Source organism: Oncorhynchus keta, chromosome 22 (assembly GCF_023373465.1).
Source record: "Oncorhynchus keta strain PuntledgeMale-10-30-2019 chromosome 22, Oket_V2, whole genome shotgun sequence".
In the NCBI taxonomy this organism is placed as follows: Eukaryota; Metazoa; Chordata; class Actinopteri; order Salmoniformes; family Salmonidae; genus Oncorhynchus; species Oncorhynchus keta.
This window is the reverse complement of record NC_068442.1, coordinates 1,237,698-1,255,736: the sequence shown is the minus strand read 5'-3', so window position 1 is coordinate 1,255,736 and position 18,039 is coordinate 1,237,698. Positions and strand designations below refer to the sequence as shown.

Below are 18,039 nucleotides of genomic sequence, written 5' to 3'. Positions count from 1 at the left end.
ACTATCAGGTTACATAACCCCTCACTCGATAGCGTGACAACATCCGGACAGGATGTACATAAATGGGCATAACCACGTGACACATAAAATAGGTCATCAATCACTTTTGGACACAAGCCTTCTACTATAATTCTTCTTGCATTGACCCTTTTCGGCACTAACTCTATTTGACTCTATGCACCCACACACTTACACATACTTATTACTTACACTGACACTGCAACACATACACTCACACATAACACACACCCACAGGCACACACACTTCCACACTTAAGGTTGAAGTCGGAAGTTTACATACACCTTAGCCAAATACATTTAAACTCAGTTTTTCACAATTCCTGACATTTAAACCTAGTAAAAATTCACTGTCTTAGGTCAGTTAGGATCACCTCTTTATTTTAAGAATGTGACATGTCAGAATAATAGTAAAGAGAAGGAATTATTTCAGCTGGTTTTTCTTTCATCCCAGTTGGTCAGCAGTTTACATACACTCAATTAGTATTTGGTAGCATTGCCTTTAAATTGTTTAACTTGGGTCAATCGTTTCAGGTAGCCTTCCACAATCTTCCCACAATACGTTGGGTGATGAACCTGACTTGTGGAGGTCTGAGGTCTTGGCTGATTTCTTTTGATTTTCCCATGATGTCAAGCAAAGATGCACTGAGTTTGAAGGTAGGCCTTGAAATACATCCACAGGTACACCTCCAATTGACTCACATGATGTCAATTAGCCTATCAGAAGCTTCTAAAGCCATGACATTTTCTGGAATTTTCCAAGTTGTTTAAAGGAACAGTCAACTGTGTGTGTAAACTTCTGACCCACTGGAATTGTGATACAGTGAATTATAAGTGAAGTCATTTGTCTGTAAACAATTGTTGGAAAAATGACTTATGTCATGCACAAAGTAGATGTCCTAACCGACTTACCAAAACTATAGTTTGTTAACAAGAAATTTGTGGAGTGGTTGAAAAACAAGTTTTAATGACTACAACTTAAGTGTATGTAAAATTCCGACTTCAACTGTACATACACTGCTGCTACTGTGTATTATCTATCCTGTTGCCTAGTCACTTTACCCCTACCTATATGTACATACAGTGGGGCAAAAAAGTAATTTAGTCAGCCACCAATTGTGCAAGTTCTCCCACATAAAAAGATGAAAGAGGCCTGTAATTTTCATCATAGGTACACTTCAACTATGACAGACAAAATGAGCAGAAAAATCCAGAAAATCACATTGTAGGATTTTTAATGAATTTATTTGCAAATTATGGTGGAAAATAAGTATTAGGCTACCTACTGCCCCCATTATAACACTTTGCAGAATATTTCGTTATTTGAGATTTTTTTGTATATATCCATAAAAATGATGCCAGCTGATTCATGATTTCGACAGGTTGAGAAAAGCTGCCCGTCTCGTCCCGACATGTTCATTACTATGGGACAGCAGGAGATCAAATTTGAATATTGAAACAATGTTGCAAATGTCGGAGACACAGACAGCAAGGTTTATACAAATCTCCGCTGTTGAAAACTAAACGTTAGTCTAAAATAAATTATATAATAAATGATATGCTTTTTATAGTGGAGATCAAGTTTATAAATTGGCTGGGCTGATGAGACAGTGGATAGCACAGTCAGTTAGATTTAGCCGGTGGCAACTTGTGGAATAGACACAGGCTGAAATACGGATTTAACCAATCAGCATTCAGGATTAGACCCACCCATTGTATAATTACTAATAAACTCAATCTATGGATCAGTCAAATGGTACAAACCAAGTATCACAACCCCTTAATAACAACACCTTTGTGAAGTTTCTTATTGTTTATTTGCCTTTTTTCATCGTCAACATTACATAGGATCTTTGGTGTTCCTATATATGATATAGAACTTGTTGGATTTTTACTATAATCTTAATTTAGCTTAAAAGAACAGAAACTCTTCATCACATCAGCACTCTAAAACATGTGAGACTGTTGATAACAGTTTAGGGGGAAGAGACATAAGCAGTCAAGACTATATCCCAAGTCATACGCATACTGTAAATACCTTACCTGGTATCCTTTTCTTCACCACTACTGACCTGAGGACTCAATAGATGAGAGCACAGCAGTATAGTGAAAACCTATTGAGTCCTTTCACTGGTCAGTGGTCATGAAAGAGGATAAGGAAAGTATGTTTTTAAAGTATTGTGACACAGCAACACACCCTAAACATTAGCCCCCTGGACAATTTCATACTGAAGTCATGTGTGATACTGATTTTTCAAACAGCCCTAGTTTGTTCCTAGTTCTAATATGCAGCATAGGTCTTCTGTGAAAGCAGTTGAACAAGTAGCTGACTGAAGCACCACAGGTGTAATTTATAACAGAAATGTGTTGGGCAAAAATCCACTACATTCAAATCTATATAAAATCAACCTTCCAAACATAGGAAGAATATCATGAGGCTAGACCAGAGACTATTGTACACTAACAAGGGAAGCAACAAGACCAATAATTTGTAATTGATTAGTATAATCAACAAGTGACTGTTTGGCTACATACTAGCGCCAAGAGTTTTAGTAGATTTAGAATAAGTAGTGGCAGTAAGTAGTGTGAACCATACAGGCACCGACCAAAACCTCTACCGCTCTCCCTCAAATTAACTAAACAATTTTGCCAAAGACTCTGCCTCACATGGTTTAAAAAATATCACAACAAATAAGGCTCACAAACAGCTCAGCGACTATGAAATGTGGTGGCCCTAAAGGGGCAAAGTAGTGAAAGATATAAATTCATAAAAACCAAGGATGACATTAAACATGATTGGGACAATGCTGTGATCACTGTCAAGCAAAATATATTGTATCAGTGGGCAAAACTGTGTTTGTATCTGTATGTTTCACACATACTGCATACCACAGGTGTCCCCACAAGTGCCTTAACAAAGAATATGGAGTGTAAAACATGACATTCATAACATAAAACCAAATAAGTACATGGGGACCATTATCTGCATTCTTAAAAGGAAAAGGAAGAACGCAACCTGTCACTTTAAAAGGAATAAACTCCCCCATCTTGAGATCAAACGTGGTGTTCCACAGGGATCCATTATTGGATCTCTATTAATTAAATGAATTACATGCCAAACACAAGTAAGAGGGACAACTCCACTTGTTAAGATGAATCAGCAGTATTCCCAACTTATACTAAACATTCAAAAACACCTATGTATATTGGGAGTCTGGAGTATGATTTGTTTGACAAAGCATTAGTGTCTAAATGCAGTGTCATGTATCCAATTAGTTTATACTACCACTATGTTAAATACACTTTAATTTCTTCCATTCCACAGAACTCAAACCACTGTTATTTGCATATGTGTAGAAAACCAATTGTATTTCACCTTAAGAATAGGATTTGTTCACTGCTGGTAACACATGCAATAACCGTATAGATGACATTTGGTTACTTTAAGGCCCAGTGCCGTCAAAATTATTTTTTTCCTGTGTTTTGTATCATACAGTGAAACTAACACCGGAAAAGTATATACGGTACACATTTTTTTAATCAGTGTTATTTCTTGATAGTTGCTGGTTGAAAACACAATCTACACAGGACCATCTAATGAGCAGGTTTGCATGGGCGGGAGTTTCGACTTTCAATGTTGACATCGCCATGCAGTAAATTGGTTAATGGTGCAAGATGCAGAAATCGCTGTGCCATTTTTCTGGTTGCAAAAATTCTAATAGTTTGCCATATTAGTGTGCCATATGTGAAAAAACAAGCAATGCATAGTGTAGAGAATCATTGTACCATATAAACCACTGTAAAATATATTTTCAATAACCAGAAATATTGTATTTTCATCTGTTTGAAGCTGGTGTACAAAACCGAAAGTACCGAAACCCAGGAAGCATAAAAATAGAACACATAGAACAGATATACCACTTCGTAGACTTGCTTTAAATGAGAAAGACAGATCTATAACTCACATTTCTATGTGAATTTAGTTGGGTCGCCCAAAATGTTACATATTGCAGCTTTAATATACCAATTACAAAAAAAGTTTCAAACCTCTCTGCCAATAACATCAGGTTTTCAGTTGTCCCCTCCCACCATTCCCAGACAGTCCTTGCAAAATTCTTGTTTGAGAAATATTTTTTTTTGCTATAAAGCTATTTTTGCCCTTTTTAAAGGAAATCTATTACAGTAAGGTACAAAATGGTTACCCAGAAATGGGTATAAAAACAGCTGCTTTGGGCCTTTAAGATGTTCAATACCGCAGGTCATAGCAACTGTATACAATTTACAGTAGCTGTAGCTTTCCATTAAGAACCAATAAGATTGCCATCTCTTCACAGAACATAATTGTTACATTTTTCATCTTTATGTCAACAAATCTCTTTTTAATTACATCACAGAAAAGTCAAAGCCAAAAAAGTGAACAAACTTGATAGTTTGATATAGAAGTTTTGTAATATAAGGTGAGACTTTGTATACCATTGATTTGCATTGTTAAAAGTGTCGTTGTGGACCTACAGTATGTGTATCATTCAGGGTGAGGGACATATGGGAGACAGCGCTCTTTCACACAAAGCAGACACATGAACAGCCGACAAACGTTTTTTTAAATCTTCATTAATCAAGTAAAGCCAGGAGGACCATTCAGATAGTTTGTTTCTTTTTCACCTGCCAGGCAATTTGACTTTCTTCTAATCAGTAAGACAGTTGCAGCAGTTTTCATACATGCAGTAAACAGTTTGCTTGGAGTCGCACTCAGGACTCGCTGCACAGCTCAAAAAACAACCAATCGGGGCACTCGCTCCATTCGCTCTTTCTCTCTCTACTCAGAGGTCTAACAATATAATAACCCTACAAAGCGATTCAAATGTAAATAGCTAAGCATTATGGGTTTTAAAAATAAAAGTTATACTGTGCAGGGCATTTATTTTTCTTGTCTGTAAGCACCCGACGTGGTCAGGGGGGCTTTAGTGAAATGATATGCTAAGGACACTCTGCCTGTCACAATAGGCCAGGCACACCCCTGAAGACATTACAGTACAAAACTCGATCTAAATGGTAATCGATAATTCAAGTTTTTAAAAAAATATCAATTTCCTGGTTCAGCACGGGGCTGATTGAGATTATAATCAAAAGCTCTCTCACCCCGACGTACCCCGAGTGACAAACCACACCATTAGGGCAAAGTAACTTTGACTAAGAGATGCTACATATACAAGCCTTCTGGCCCACCCACACACGGTTATAGGCAAAAGGCAAACTTGCTCTCCTGTTTTTCCGCTCCAGAATGCCTACATTTTGCAGAGCCAATAAACATACACCACCCCTACACACACTTAAGACTGCACACGCATACACAGAGACAAGCATACACACACACAGAACAGCTCCACCTCAGTGCTTCCTAAGCACTGGGTGTGTTTGTGCTGGGGATTTAACTGAAAAGAAGCTCAGTGAAGACCCTCCCCCTGTTGACAGACAGATACAGCTGAGCCAATCCAGCTAACCCCCTGCCTGCTCCTCCTCAGTCTTTGTGGGAAGGGTCACTGGGCGTAACAAGTCAACAAGTCAGGTTTGTTTCACTGAATCCTAGTGGTAACTTCTCGGCTCTCACGGTGTCCCTGGGGCACCAGTGGTGAGTGCAGGAGACAGGAGGCTCTGGGTCTGGTCTTGGTCTACATCACATATTTAGGGGGGGATGGTGGATGTTTGTGGGATGGGTGACCAGGGACCAGATGGTAAAGAAATCCTGACCCAGACCTCACTGCCCGCATCTTGACACTAAACCCAGTCACTGTAGTGCAACAGAAGAGGAATGATGGTGCTGCCTCTTAGCGTGACACAAGCCTGTCTAGAGAGCTGGCTAACGCTCCCCAAACAGGTGTGCGAGTTAGTTCCCCCCAACACTCTTTCGCTCCCTCAATGCCGATTTGTCCATATTTCACAATACTTTTGTACCGATGGCGTTCCCTTTTTTCTTCAGAAACGATGCAGCATGATTAAAAACATGCAGTAGAACAATACTACAGCATCAATAGTCAGAAATGATTGACCAGACATTGAAACATCACATCCACCATTTTGTCCACTGTATCCTGTTTGAACATGAAGCAATAAGGGGCTTAGACTTGTACCATCAAATCAGATGCTCCGTACACTTGGGGACTCATAATATGACCATGATCCTTTTGGGGGGACCCCTCTGACATAATCTATAATGAAAGCAGGCAGCTGCAGATTCTCTCTTGAAAGGCGCCATGCCACACACATCATATCATGATTCATACAACGATAGGATTATTTTCCTGCTATGCCTTATCATCACATTACAAATACACGTCCTATAACATGGTCCCAAAAAAAAGAGGATTCAAAATATAGCAAACACACTAATTCATGTCAAATTCAATCACATGGCACCAGAACACTACACTCTGTTTTTTTAGTTGTTCTTTACAATTACCCATGGCACTTTGAATGGAGTAACCTTGTCTATCGGTCACGCCTATGCGAAGAGAAGGACTGAAAAAAACCTCACAATTCAAGTAAAAGCCCTTTCTGACATGGAATGATCATACAGATAAGGTCAATTTTAAGTGCAAATGTAAGTGCACACCAATGCAGAGGGGGTCACAATGCCACTGAAGCTGATGGGGCGGGGGGGGGCTCATGTCCCTTCTGTTCGGGGCTGGAGACCCCGCAGTGTCTGAGAACCCATTTATTGTGAGATAAGGCTTTGAGTAGAAGCGCACCTGTTAGACAGGGCCACACTGAGTTCCATTAGGGTTCCTGATACACCTTCTCATGGCCCAAAGCATCGTCACTAGCATCAGTCACCCACTGTCTGCTCTGGGGGATTCTCTCCCACTCCTGAGCAATAATGGTCTAATCACACTCTACCTGCTGTAAGGGTCACCTGGGTAACTATCTCTGCTGCTGCTGTTGTTATCGTTGCCGTTTGTGCCACTGCTGGGGGGGTAGGACCTGCGAGAGGAGGAGGAAGAGGAGAAGATCAGGGAGGAAGAGGGGCCTGGCTCAGAATTGTCCATTCGGCTGGCTACTTCAAACACATTGTCGATGTCCATGGCCACTGAGAGCCCGGCCCCAGCACCTGAAGCATGGCTGGGGGGTTGTGGTTGGGAGACAAAGGGCAGCCCCCACACCGGGCCTGGTTCTGTGGGAGCGGACAAGTTCTCCAGGCTGAGAAGCAAGGTCTGGGAAGGCTGTGGCTGGGTGATAGTGAGGGGGCAGGCGGAGGAGGTGGAAATGGAGGCTGTAGAGTGGCCGGGGACAGGCAGGTTGGTGTCACTGTTGCTGGGCCGACAGGCTGCGGCGCCGGTCCGGGTCTGGGAGCCGCGGTGGATGCGATGGCTGACGATAATGTTGTTGCCGAAGCCGCCCATGGAGGCCATGGTGGTGCTCTGCTCCCGCTGGACCACCGCCGTCATGCCGCCCTCTGCGATGAGCCGGCGGATCCGCGCCAGGGCGTCCTCTCCCGGGGCATACTCTGGGGCCTCGCCTGGATAGAGGAGGGAGGAGTTCATTATCATATGAGCGATGATAATGAACTCTTTCAAGCTGCTGATTGATTTTTTTATTGGTGACTTTGCCACACAATGTAATGACAACTTAATTGGCCCCGGGGAGGAAGTTAATGACTGGTCCTTTTAGTGAAACGAGACCCAGTCCAGCCTTCTACCCATATAACGGAGAATATACCTTTCACTGATTCCCTCCTCTGCAAAACCGACAATTGAACCACCCCTTCCAGAACATTTTACCATTTGCTGTCATAATGACCATATACAGTATTTTTCCAAAGTGGGAATGAACTATATTTACCTTTTTTTAAATCCTGATCTAGACAAAATACTCAAAAGAAAATTTGACACATTTTAAGAAATTAATAGAAATGTACTAAAATATATTTGTTGCCTAAATTAGTTCAGGAGTAAAAACGTGGCTTAACAAATCATATAATAAGTTGTAGACTCACTGTGTGAAATAATGACTACCCCTTCCTTAGAGATGTTCACAAGTCTTTGAGGTAGAGTCCAAGTCAAGTCTTTTAGGGCCAAGTATAAGTCAAGTCTCAAGTCCCTTTTGACAATGGATTTCTACCTGCTGTAGGTTAGGTCTCCCTTGGTCATTAGTCCATACTTGTATGAAAGAAATCACATCAGGCTCTATTTAAATCAAAATACATTTCCTTTTAAAATGTAGACAGTTTACATTAATAAAAGTAATTGTACTGGATATGAAAAAAATCAAACATAACATTTTAAAGTGCATGGTATTTTGTGGCAGACATTGTCTATATTTCACTTCATTGTGTCACACAAACAGAAAATCTGTCGGTGAGGGAAGATAAATAACAAATATTAATGTAAACCAAAATGACTGACAACTGCTCAACAACTACACTACTAAAGTGTCCTATATATTAAACATAATTACCTTTATCCCTAAAATATACTTACTGACCTGGACACTTAACAGAAATACCATTTCCTGTAATAAGTAGCAAATTACATCCTGTGCCCTAAGACAGAGAACATTTCTGTTGCAGAAAGGTTACATTTCAGAAAGATCAAGTTGTCAGCGTTCTTGCACTGAGCCTGGCACGATGAGGGCACATGATGAGGCCTCCATGACTAAACACTTTCCACTGGGGCACTGGTGGCAGGCACAGCCAACACTGTCATTGCTACCTGCTTGAGCCTTGGAAAGATTTTTGCATGGATTCTCCAAAAATGCAACCAATCAACTTCATTTTCTACAGAATATACTTGAATGTAGCGAATAATCTCTGCTCTGACAAATGATTGTATGTTTCCTTTCTCCTTGCTGATCTTGTTGCGGTAGCCAGAGAACAGTCTGGAGGTTTTGGCAGGTGGTTGTTCTTGTTTTTCTTCACTGCTTCTCTCCGTAACGGTGACTTTCCGTGCCTCAGCCAAAACAAGGTCAGAAAAAAACAAATTAAATTATGTATATGATCAATAAAATAACAGTATATATTATACATGAAAAAATATATATATATATTATTTGAATGCAAGTGACATGGTGAGATTGTACCTACCAATCAGACTCTCCTTCAATTCAGCTTTATCTTCATGTGGTATGAGGACATCATGATCAAGCCAGAACAGGCAGAAAGATGGGTCCAGCTGTGCAGTCATTATGTATATATGGTCACCAAATGGAAGTTTTGTTGCCTGTTCATCCAAGTGCTCCATTCTGACATTCACAACACCCCCTGGAATCGGTGTTTGAGTGACTGCTGCAATGCTTTTACTAGACTGACTAGGTGATGACTTGTGCTCAGTTTACTCTGCAGATGATAGTTGAGTGACAATACACAAGGAAGGGCCGCACTGAGAGTGACCGCATTCTCCCCCTGAGTAAAGTCAGTGGCCTGGACAAAAGGGTCCAATAGCTGGCTCCATTCCCTTGGTGATAAACAGAGCTCCTTGGGCCTCAAGTAGAGTATTGAGGTTTTGTTGATTCAGATTGGTGACTACTTTAACAAGCTGGAGGATAGAATTCCACCTGGTAGACACAGCATCAGGGACACTACTATTGACTCCGAACTCAGTTGCAAATGCTTCTTTCAGACCACAGGTAGTATGTAGTAAGCTGCAAAGTTTAGTTACCTTAGCCAGCATACTGTGTATCATTTTTGTTTCCTTTAGTCCAACTCTAATCACCAGTTGTAATGAATGGGCAAAACAATGTAAGATCTGTTTCCTGCAGTTGGTTTGGATAGCTTCAACATCGGCATTGTACTCTTCACCACATTCTTCTCATAGGCTGGGGTTATCCAAATCATCATGATCATTGCTTGCTTTAGGGAAACAAACTGAAGGGCTTTTTCTTACTTGCAGCGTTATCACATATGACATAATCTAACTTGTGTTTTATACCAAAATGATCACATATTACTTCAAATGTATCACTGATTCTAAAGTAATACAGCAAAATACACAGCAAAGGAATACACTTGTTGACCTAAAAGCAAAGCCTTATGTTTGGGGAAAATCCAACACAACACATCACTGAGTAACTGCATCCTTTTTTTCAACTATGGTGGTGGCTGCATCATGGTATGGGTACGCCTGATAAGTTTCTCAGGATAAAAAGAAACTGACGGAGCTAAGCACAGGCAAAATCCCACAGAAAAACCTTCAGTCTGCTTTACACCAGACACTGGGAGAGGAATTCACCTTTCAGCAGGACAACAACCAAATATACACTGGAGTTGCTTACCAAGAAGACAGTGAATGTTTCTGAGTGGCCAAGTTACAGTTTTAACTTAAATCTGCGTGAACCCTTGGACTACAATGGTTGCGCCCCCACGTAAATCTAATTAACATAAAAAAATCCCCATCAAAGTCAGTCTGTTTAAGAGAGAGATGTTTTTTTGCATGGGTTGCATCTCAATCCACCGCATCCGCCAATAGCGCCCTCCACATCTGCTATGAAAGGTGGCAGAGCTAGAGTTGTTTGTCAGACCATGAGATATCCCTAAATTCTACTCACAAAAACGCCTGTAGCATCCGAACGGATTGCACGACAAACAACTCTATTGAAAGAGGAGACTCTGTTCTCTGTTTTGCTCTAGGACACCCTACAAGCCTCACAAGACTCGTCTGAAGTTGGTAAATCCTCTTCTGCCAGCTTCTTCTGTAGCGTCCGAACAGTTTGGGCTACACACTAATATGACCCCCTCTATGGAAAGTTGAGACTCTCACGAACATAAGGGTGTTCTCCGTTTTTCCCTAGGGCTGTCATGTACCATGTACCGCCCATTTGACCAAGAACCCGATGGTTACTCTGACAGAGCTCCAGAGTTCCTCTGTGGAGATGGGAGAACCTTCCAGAAGGACAACCATCTCTTCAGCATTCCAAAAATCAGGCCTTTATGGTAGAGTGGCCAGACAGAAGCCACTAATCAGTAAAAGGTACATGACAGCCCACTTGGAGTTTGCCAAAGAGCACCTAAAAGGACAGACCATGAGAAACAAGATTCTCTGGTCTAATGAAACCAAACGTCACGTCTGGAGGGAACCTGGCACTATCCCTACGGTGAAGAAAGGTGGTGGCAGCATCATGCTGTGGGGATTTTTTCAGTGGCAGGGACTGGGAGACTAGTCAGGATCGAGGGGAAGATGAACAGTGCAAAGTACAGAGAGATCCTAGATTAAAACCTGCTCCAGAGCGCTCAGGCCCTCAGACTGGGGCAAAGGTTCACCTTCCAACAGGATAACGACCCTAAGCACACAGCCAAGACAATGTAGGGGTGGCTTCGGCACAAGTCTGTGAATGTCCTTGTTTTTATTCATACATATTCAAAAATGTCTTTAAAAAATCTGTTTTTGCTTTGTCATTATGGGGTGTGGTAAATATGTGGAAAAAGTCAAAGGGTCTGAATACTTTCAGAATGCACTGTAAATCTTAAAAAATAAAATAAAAACACTTCCACTTTGACATTACAGAACAGTTTGTGTAGACTGTTGGCAAAAAATGACAAATACATTTTAATCCCACTTTGTAAATGTAAGAATTTCAAGGGGGGTGATAACTTTTCCCTGCTGTAAAAGCGTTTCTCCTACCCTTCAATTGACTTTTGATGCCACCCTGTCTGAAGATATAACTAGGGGAAAGACTGCTTTGAAACCATGTAAGAACGTACAATAAGAGGGGTCTTTAGGCATTCTGAAAGGGAGAGTAGTAGGTGGGACTGGGAGGATTACCGGTGTTGGCTGTGGAGGTGCCGGCTTCTGTTGAAGAGTCCCCCATGGCACTGGCCTCGGTCCGGCTGGTTTGTGGCTGCTCCAGACCTCCCTGGGTCTCACGGCTTGTGGACGGGACCTCTTGACGGGCTTCTACTGAGATTAGTAGTGAGAGAGAAATCATTGATACACTAACATTTCTTCAACAAAACTAAATTGCAACACTAAACTGCACAGTAAATTATATGGGACAGAAATGTGTTGAAGGTTAACAGCTGTGTAAAATACTAAATAATACTTGTACTGCTGAATATTAATTGAAAGGCAATGTGTCATTGAGCATGGGTCTGATTGGATCTCAGTGTTTTGTTTTTACACAGGGAAACAATGAAAGTCTCCTCCTACCATAAGCAGCAGCGTGGGAGGTGCTGGACCCGGAGAGGTCCATCTCTGTCTGCGTCTCGGCGTTCTGCAGCTGCACGATGGGCGTCTGAGTGCCCTGTGAGGTCACCGAGGGGGCGGGGTGTCGGGGCTGGAGGCCAATGGCGTTCATCAGACCCATGTCTCTGTCAAGTCTCCAGCTGGAGCGACTGGGGGCCCTTGGAGTAGGCAAACACAACAGAGAAGATTGATATGACGTGATGGATGGATACTCATTATACAGTATAGAGTTGCAAATTTCAGAAACTTCCCCAAAATCCCCCCTTTTTTTAAGTTGAAGGATTTCTGGAAAACCTAGGAATTTTGGGAAAGTTTCTGTAATTTGACATAGTTCAGTGAACACAGTGAGCAGACCAGAGAGGACATGTAAGAGAAAGAGGTGACAACATCTCTTTGGCCCTAGACTCCTCACCCTGGTCGATCTGTACCGCGGGTCCTGCTGGTTCCACCACCGCTGTTGTTGACTGTGAATATGGGCTCGGTGTTCGCTTCGGCCGGGCTCTCTCCGTCACTCCGGTACAACCTGGAGAACAGACAGACAGCACGATATCATTATTCATTGGCACCGACGATGTCGTCATAATCTGATCTCTCCAATGAGGAGAAATTCCTTAACTTCTTATGGCTGGGGGGCAGTATTGAGTAGCTTGGATTAATAAGTTGCCCAAACTAAACGGCTTGCTCCTCAGTCTCAGTTGCTAATATATGCATATTATTATTAGTATTGGATAGAAAACACTAAAGTTTCCAAAACTGTGAAAATATTGTCTGTGAGTATAACAGAACTGATATTGCAGGCGAAACCCTGAGGAAAATCAAACCAGGAAGTGGCTTCTATTTTGAAAACTCCATGTTCCATATTCTGCCTTTGCTCCATTTAAAGGGACATCAACCAGATTCCTTTTCCTACCGCTTCCTCAAGGTGTCAACAGTCTTTAGACATAGTTAAGACTTTTATTTTGAAAAATGAGCGAGAGAATACATCGCTTCATTGTATGGCCGGGTGCCAGTAGCGTTTTGTATGCGTAACAGAGTTTGGGCAGCCATTGTTTCCATCTCCGACTGAAAAAGACAGTTGCGGTTGATATATTATCGATGATATATTTTAAACTTCTTATGGCTGCCATCCCGTTAATGGGATAATTGTCATCAACAACCACCAAATTGCATAGCGCTACATTCAATTAATATTACTAAAAATATTTATATTCATGAAATCACAAGTGCAATATAGCAAAACACAGTTTAGCCTTTTGTTAATCCACCTGTCGTGTCAGATTTTGAAAATATGCTTTACAGCGAAAGCAATCCAAGCGTTTGTGTAAGTTTATCGATCGCTCGACAAAACATTATGTACACCTAGCATCAAGTACCTTGGTCACGAAAATCAGAAAAGCAAATCAAATTAATTGTTTACCTTTGATGATCTTCGGATGTTTTCACTCACGAGACTCCCAGTTACACAATAAATGTTCCTTTTGTTCCATAAAGATTATTTTTATATCCAAAATACCTCAGTTTGTTTGGCGCGTTATGTTCATAAATCCACAGGAAAGAGGGGTCACGACAACGCAGACAAATTCCAAATAGTTTCCGTAATGTAATGTCCACAGAAATATGTCAAACGTTTTTTTTATAATCAATCCTCAGGTTGCTTTTAATGTAATCATCACACACAATGACCTCTTTACAGACCAATAATTGACCCTCTCCAATCTGGAGGGTTCCTTTTTCTACTGGCTATTAGAATAATAACATCAGAGACCAAATTAATCCAAATGACTGCCAGCGTTGGAGGTGGTGGTAAGGACTGCCCTGAACTCAAGATACCGGGAATACACCTTTGCACACAAAGTGTATTTTGATAACAAAGCAAACAATTCACTCATACACCGTCCCGATAGGTTCCAGTCTATCAGGTATAAGCGTTACAATGGACAGACAGGAGCACTACTCACACAGGCCTGCAGATGACCAGGTCTCCTTTGTTGGTCCCGTAGGCCAGGCCCATCCCCGGGTCTGGAAGCCATCTGGCTGAATTGATGCTGACGTGTCGCCGCTGGTCCGGAGCCATGGGGTACACCACATTAAACACCATCTAAGGAACAAATAGAGAACACACACAAACAAACATCAACAAGCCTACAAGTCAAGAACAGATTTTGTCTTACTGGAAAGCAAGGGGTCATTGGAGAAATATATACATATATTTTTTTAAAGCAAATAAAATGTCTATGTTCCATCTGATCTAACCTTTTCATGCTGGTTTCGAATAATTGAATGGCTTTATAATGTCTGTAATGGCCAGACAGACATTTAAAAGCCATTGAAGAATGTATCAGTAGTTTTATGGTGCTTCTGCAGTGAATAGTAGGGCTGGGAATTGCCAGGAATCAACCTCACGATATGATCACAATACTTAGGTGCCAATTTGATATTTTTGCAATTATCACAATTGTATATTTTCTATATATTCAATTCTACAATTCTCGCCTGGTTCACCAACTACTTCTCTGATAGAGTTCAGATTGTCAAATCGGAGGGCCTGTTGTCCGGGCCTCTGGCAGTCTATGGGGGTGCCACAGGGTTCAATTCTTGGGCCAACTGTCTTCTCTGTACACATCAATGATGTCGCTCTTGCTGCTGGTGAGTCTCTGATCCACCTCTACGCAGACGACACCATTCTGTATACTTCTGGCCCTTCTTTGGACACTGTGTTAACAACCCTCCAGACGAGCTTCAATGCCATACAACTCTCCTTCCGTGGCCTCCAACTATTCTTAAATGCAAGTAAAACTAAATGCATGCTATTCAACCGATCACTGCCTGCACCTCCCCACCTGTCCAGCATTACTACTCTGGACGGTTCTGACTTAGAATATGTGGACAACTACAAATACCTAGGTGTCTGGTTAGACTGTAAACTCTCCTTCCAGACTCACATCAAACATCTCCAATCCAAAGTTAAATCTAGAATTGACTTCCTATTTAGCAACAAAGCATCCTTCACTCATGCTGCCAAACATAGCCTTGTAAAACTGACCATCCTACCGATCCTCGACTTTGGCAATGTCATTTACAAAATAGCCTCCAATACCCCACTCAATAAATTGGATGCAGTCTATCACAGTGCCATCCGTTTTGTCACCAAAGCCCCAAATACTACCCACCACTGCGACCTGTACGCACTCGTTGGCCTGGCCCTCGCTTCATACTCGTCGCCAAACCCACTGGCTCCACGTCATCTACAAGACCCTGCTAGGTAAAGTCCCCCTTTATCTCAGCTCGCTGGTCACCATAGCAGCACCCACCTGTAACACACTCTCCAGCAGGTATATCTCTCTGGTCACCCCCAAAACCAATTCTCCCTTTGGCCGCCTCTCCTTCCAGTTCTCTGCTTCCAGTGACTGGAACGAACTACAAAAATCTCTGAAACCGGAAACACTTATCTCCCTTACTAGCTTTAAGCTCACAGATTACTGCACCTGTACATAGCCTGTCTATAATTTAGCCCAGACAGCTACCCCTTCCCCTACTGTATTTATTTATTTTGCTCCTTTGCACCCCATTATTTATATTTCTACTTTGCACATTCTTCCACTGCAAATCTACCATTCCAGTGTTTTACTTGCTATATTGTATTTACTTTGCCACCATGGCCTTAATTTGCCTTTACCTCCCTTATCTCACCTCATTTGCTCACATTGTATATAGACTTGTTTATACTGTATTATTGACTGTATGTTTGTTTTACTCCATGTGTAACTCTGTGTCGTTGTATCTGTCGAACTGCTTTGCTTTATCTTGGCCAGGTCGCAATTGTAAATGAGAACTTGTTCTCAACTTGCCTACCTGGTTCAATAAAGGTGAAATAAATAAATACAAATTCAAGGGTTTTTCTTCATTTGTACTATTTTCTACATGGTTCCATCAAAACTATGAAATAACATATGGAATCATGTAGTATCCCAAAAAGTGTTAAACAAATCAAAATATATTTAATATTTGAGATTCTTCAAAGTAGCCACCCTTTGCCTTGATGACATCTTTACATGCTGACCCAAACCAGACGCGCACGTGTGCCTGAGTGCGCCATCGCATGTTGATTTTGTACCCTCACACTCGCATTCTCTCACATTCTCTCAACCACGCATTCTCTCAACCAGCCTCACCTGGAATGCTTTTCCAACAGTCTTGAAGGAGTTCCCACAGATGTTGAGCACTCGTTGGCTGAATGATTCCTTATGTGTTATTTCATAGTTTTGATGTCTTCACTATTATTATACAATGTAGAAAATAGTAAAAAATTAAGAAAAACCCTTGAATGAGTAGGTGAGTCCAAACATGTGACTGGTACTGTATATATTTCATGAGCCTTCTTATATTTCCTTGATATATGACACTTCAAAATATGACACTTCACACAATGTGTGTGTTTTTTGTCATTCATGAATGTGTTATTCAATGCGTTTCTATAGTAGTAAAGGCCAAACTCAATATTTCATCACATTTTTTATTTTTCTTGGACACCTACATGGATCCTAAAATGCAAAATCAAATAGCCAAATTATCCATGGTATGACCATCCCTCATTGTTGACCTCCACACCCACACACTACTGACATAGGTTAACAGCAACATGTAACCAGGGTCATGTTCACTATGGAATACAACAGAAACAAAAAGATCTTTCTCACCCTGATGGAGGTCTCGCCGCCGTGGGGCTGCTGCAGCCGGAACACTTGCGCCACCATGTGGTCAGTGGAGGGATGTAGCAGGATCCTGCGAGATGCTAGGCCCACCATCACGTAGCAGCCCATGGGAGACAGGCTCACCGAGATGGCATTGGGACCTGAGGGAGAAGAAAGACAAACTGACAAGGTTGGTAAGATTCTTCTAGGTTAATATTGTAGTATAGTTTAGGTTCACTAAAAATAATATCCTCTTTTGTGCACTAATTTATTAGATTCAATGTTTTATACTCAACAAAAATATAAACGTTCCATGTTTCATGAGTTTAAATAAAAGTGTTCCATAAGCACAAAAAGCTTATTTCACCAACATTTTGTGCACAAATTTGTTTACATCCCTGCTAGTAAGCATTTCTCCTTTGCCAAGATAATCCATCCACCTTACAGGTGTGGCATATAAAGTAGCTGATTCAACAGCATGATCATTACACAGGTGTACCTTGTGCTGGGGGCAATTAAAGGCCACTAAAATGTGCAGTTTTGTCCCACAACACAATACAACAGATGTCTCACGTTTGGAGGGAGCGTGCAATTGGCATGCTGACTGCAGGAATGTCCACCAGACCTGTTGCCAGAGAATTGAATGTTAATTTCTCTACCATAAGCCGCTTCCGATGTTGTTTTAGAGAATTTGGTAGTATGTCCAACCGGCCTCACAGCCATAGGCCACATGTAACTACGCCAGCCCAGGACCTCCACATCCGGCTTCTTCACCTGCGGGATCATCTGAGACCAGCCACCCAGACAGCTGATGAAACCGAGGGTTATTTATTTCTTTAATAAAGACGTTGTGTAGGGAAAACCAAATTCTGATTGACTGGGCCTGGCTCCCAAGTGGGTGGGTCAACCATGGCTGTGCCCCTTCCCAGTCATGTGAAGTCCATAGGTTAGGGCCTAATGAATTGATTTACATTGACTGATTTCCTTATATGAACTGTAACTCAGTAAAATCATTGATACTGTTGCACGTTGCATTTATATTTTTGTTCGGTATAGATTCTCTAGTTCAGTGTCGCAAACCTCTTCTCAAGTACCCCCAGACGTTCCACGCATTTGACGTATTCCAGAACTAGCAAACCTGATTCAACTAATGAGGTGAT

At 41.6% G+C, this 18,039-nt stretch overlaps 1 protein-coding gene across 5 annotated transcripts in view; it reads right to left on the bottom strand.

Moving 5' to 3' along the window:
* Window positions 1-2,268: 2,268 nt before the first annotated feature.
* The window catches only part of LOC118400925 (activating molecule in BECN1-regulated autophagy protein 1B-like), a 36,981-nt gene continuing 21,210 nt past the window's right edge, over window positions 2,269-18,039 (bottom strand). For 4 of the 5 annotated variants that reach the window (XM_052474637.1, XM_035797952.2, XM_035797950.2 and 1 more), the window contains 6 exons: window positions 16,886-17,040; window positions 14,147-14,286; window positions 12,601-12,711; window positions 12,153-12,346; window positions 11,769-11,903; window positions 2,269-7,531 (listed from right to left, as the gene is read on the bottom strand). In XM_052474637.1, the coding sequence (XP_052330597.1) occupies window positions 6,909-7,531; window positions 11,769-11,903; window positions 12,153-12,346; window positions 12,601-12,711; window positions 14,147-14,286; window positions 16,886-17,040 (1,358 nt within the window). In that variant the 3' untranslated portion in view covers window positions 2,269-6,908. The remainder of the gene's footprint in view (window positions 7,532-11,768; window positions 11,904-12,152; window positions 12,347-12,600; window positions 12,712-14,146; window positions 14,287-16,885; window positions 17,041-18,039) is intronic. The other variant, XM_052474638.1, reaches the window with a different exon arrangement.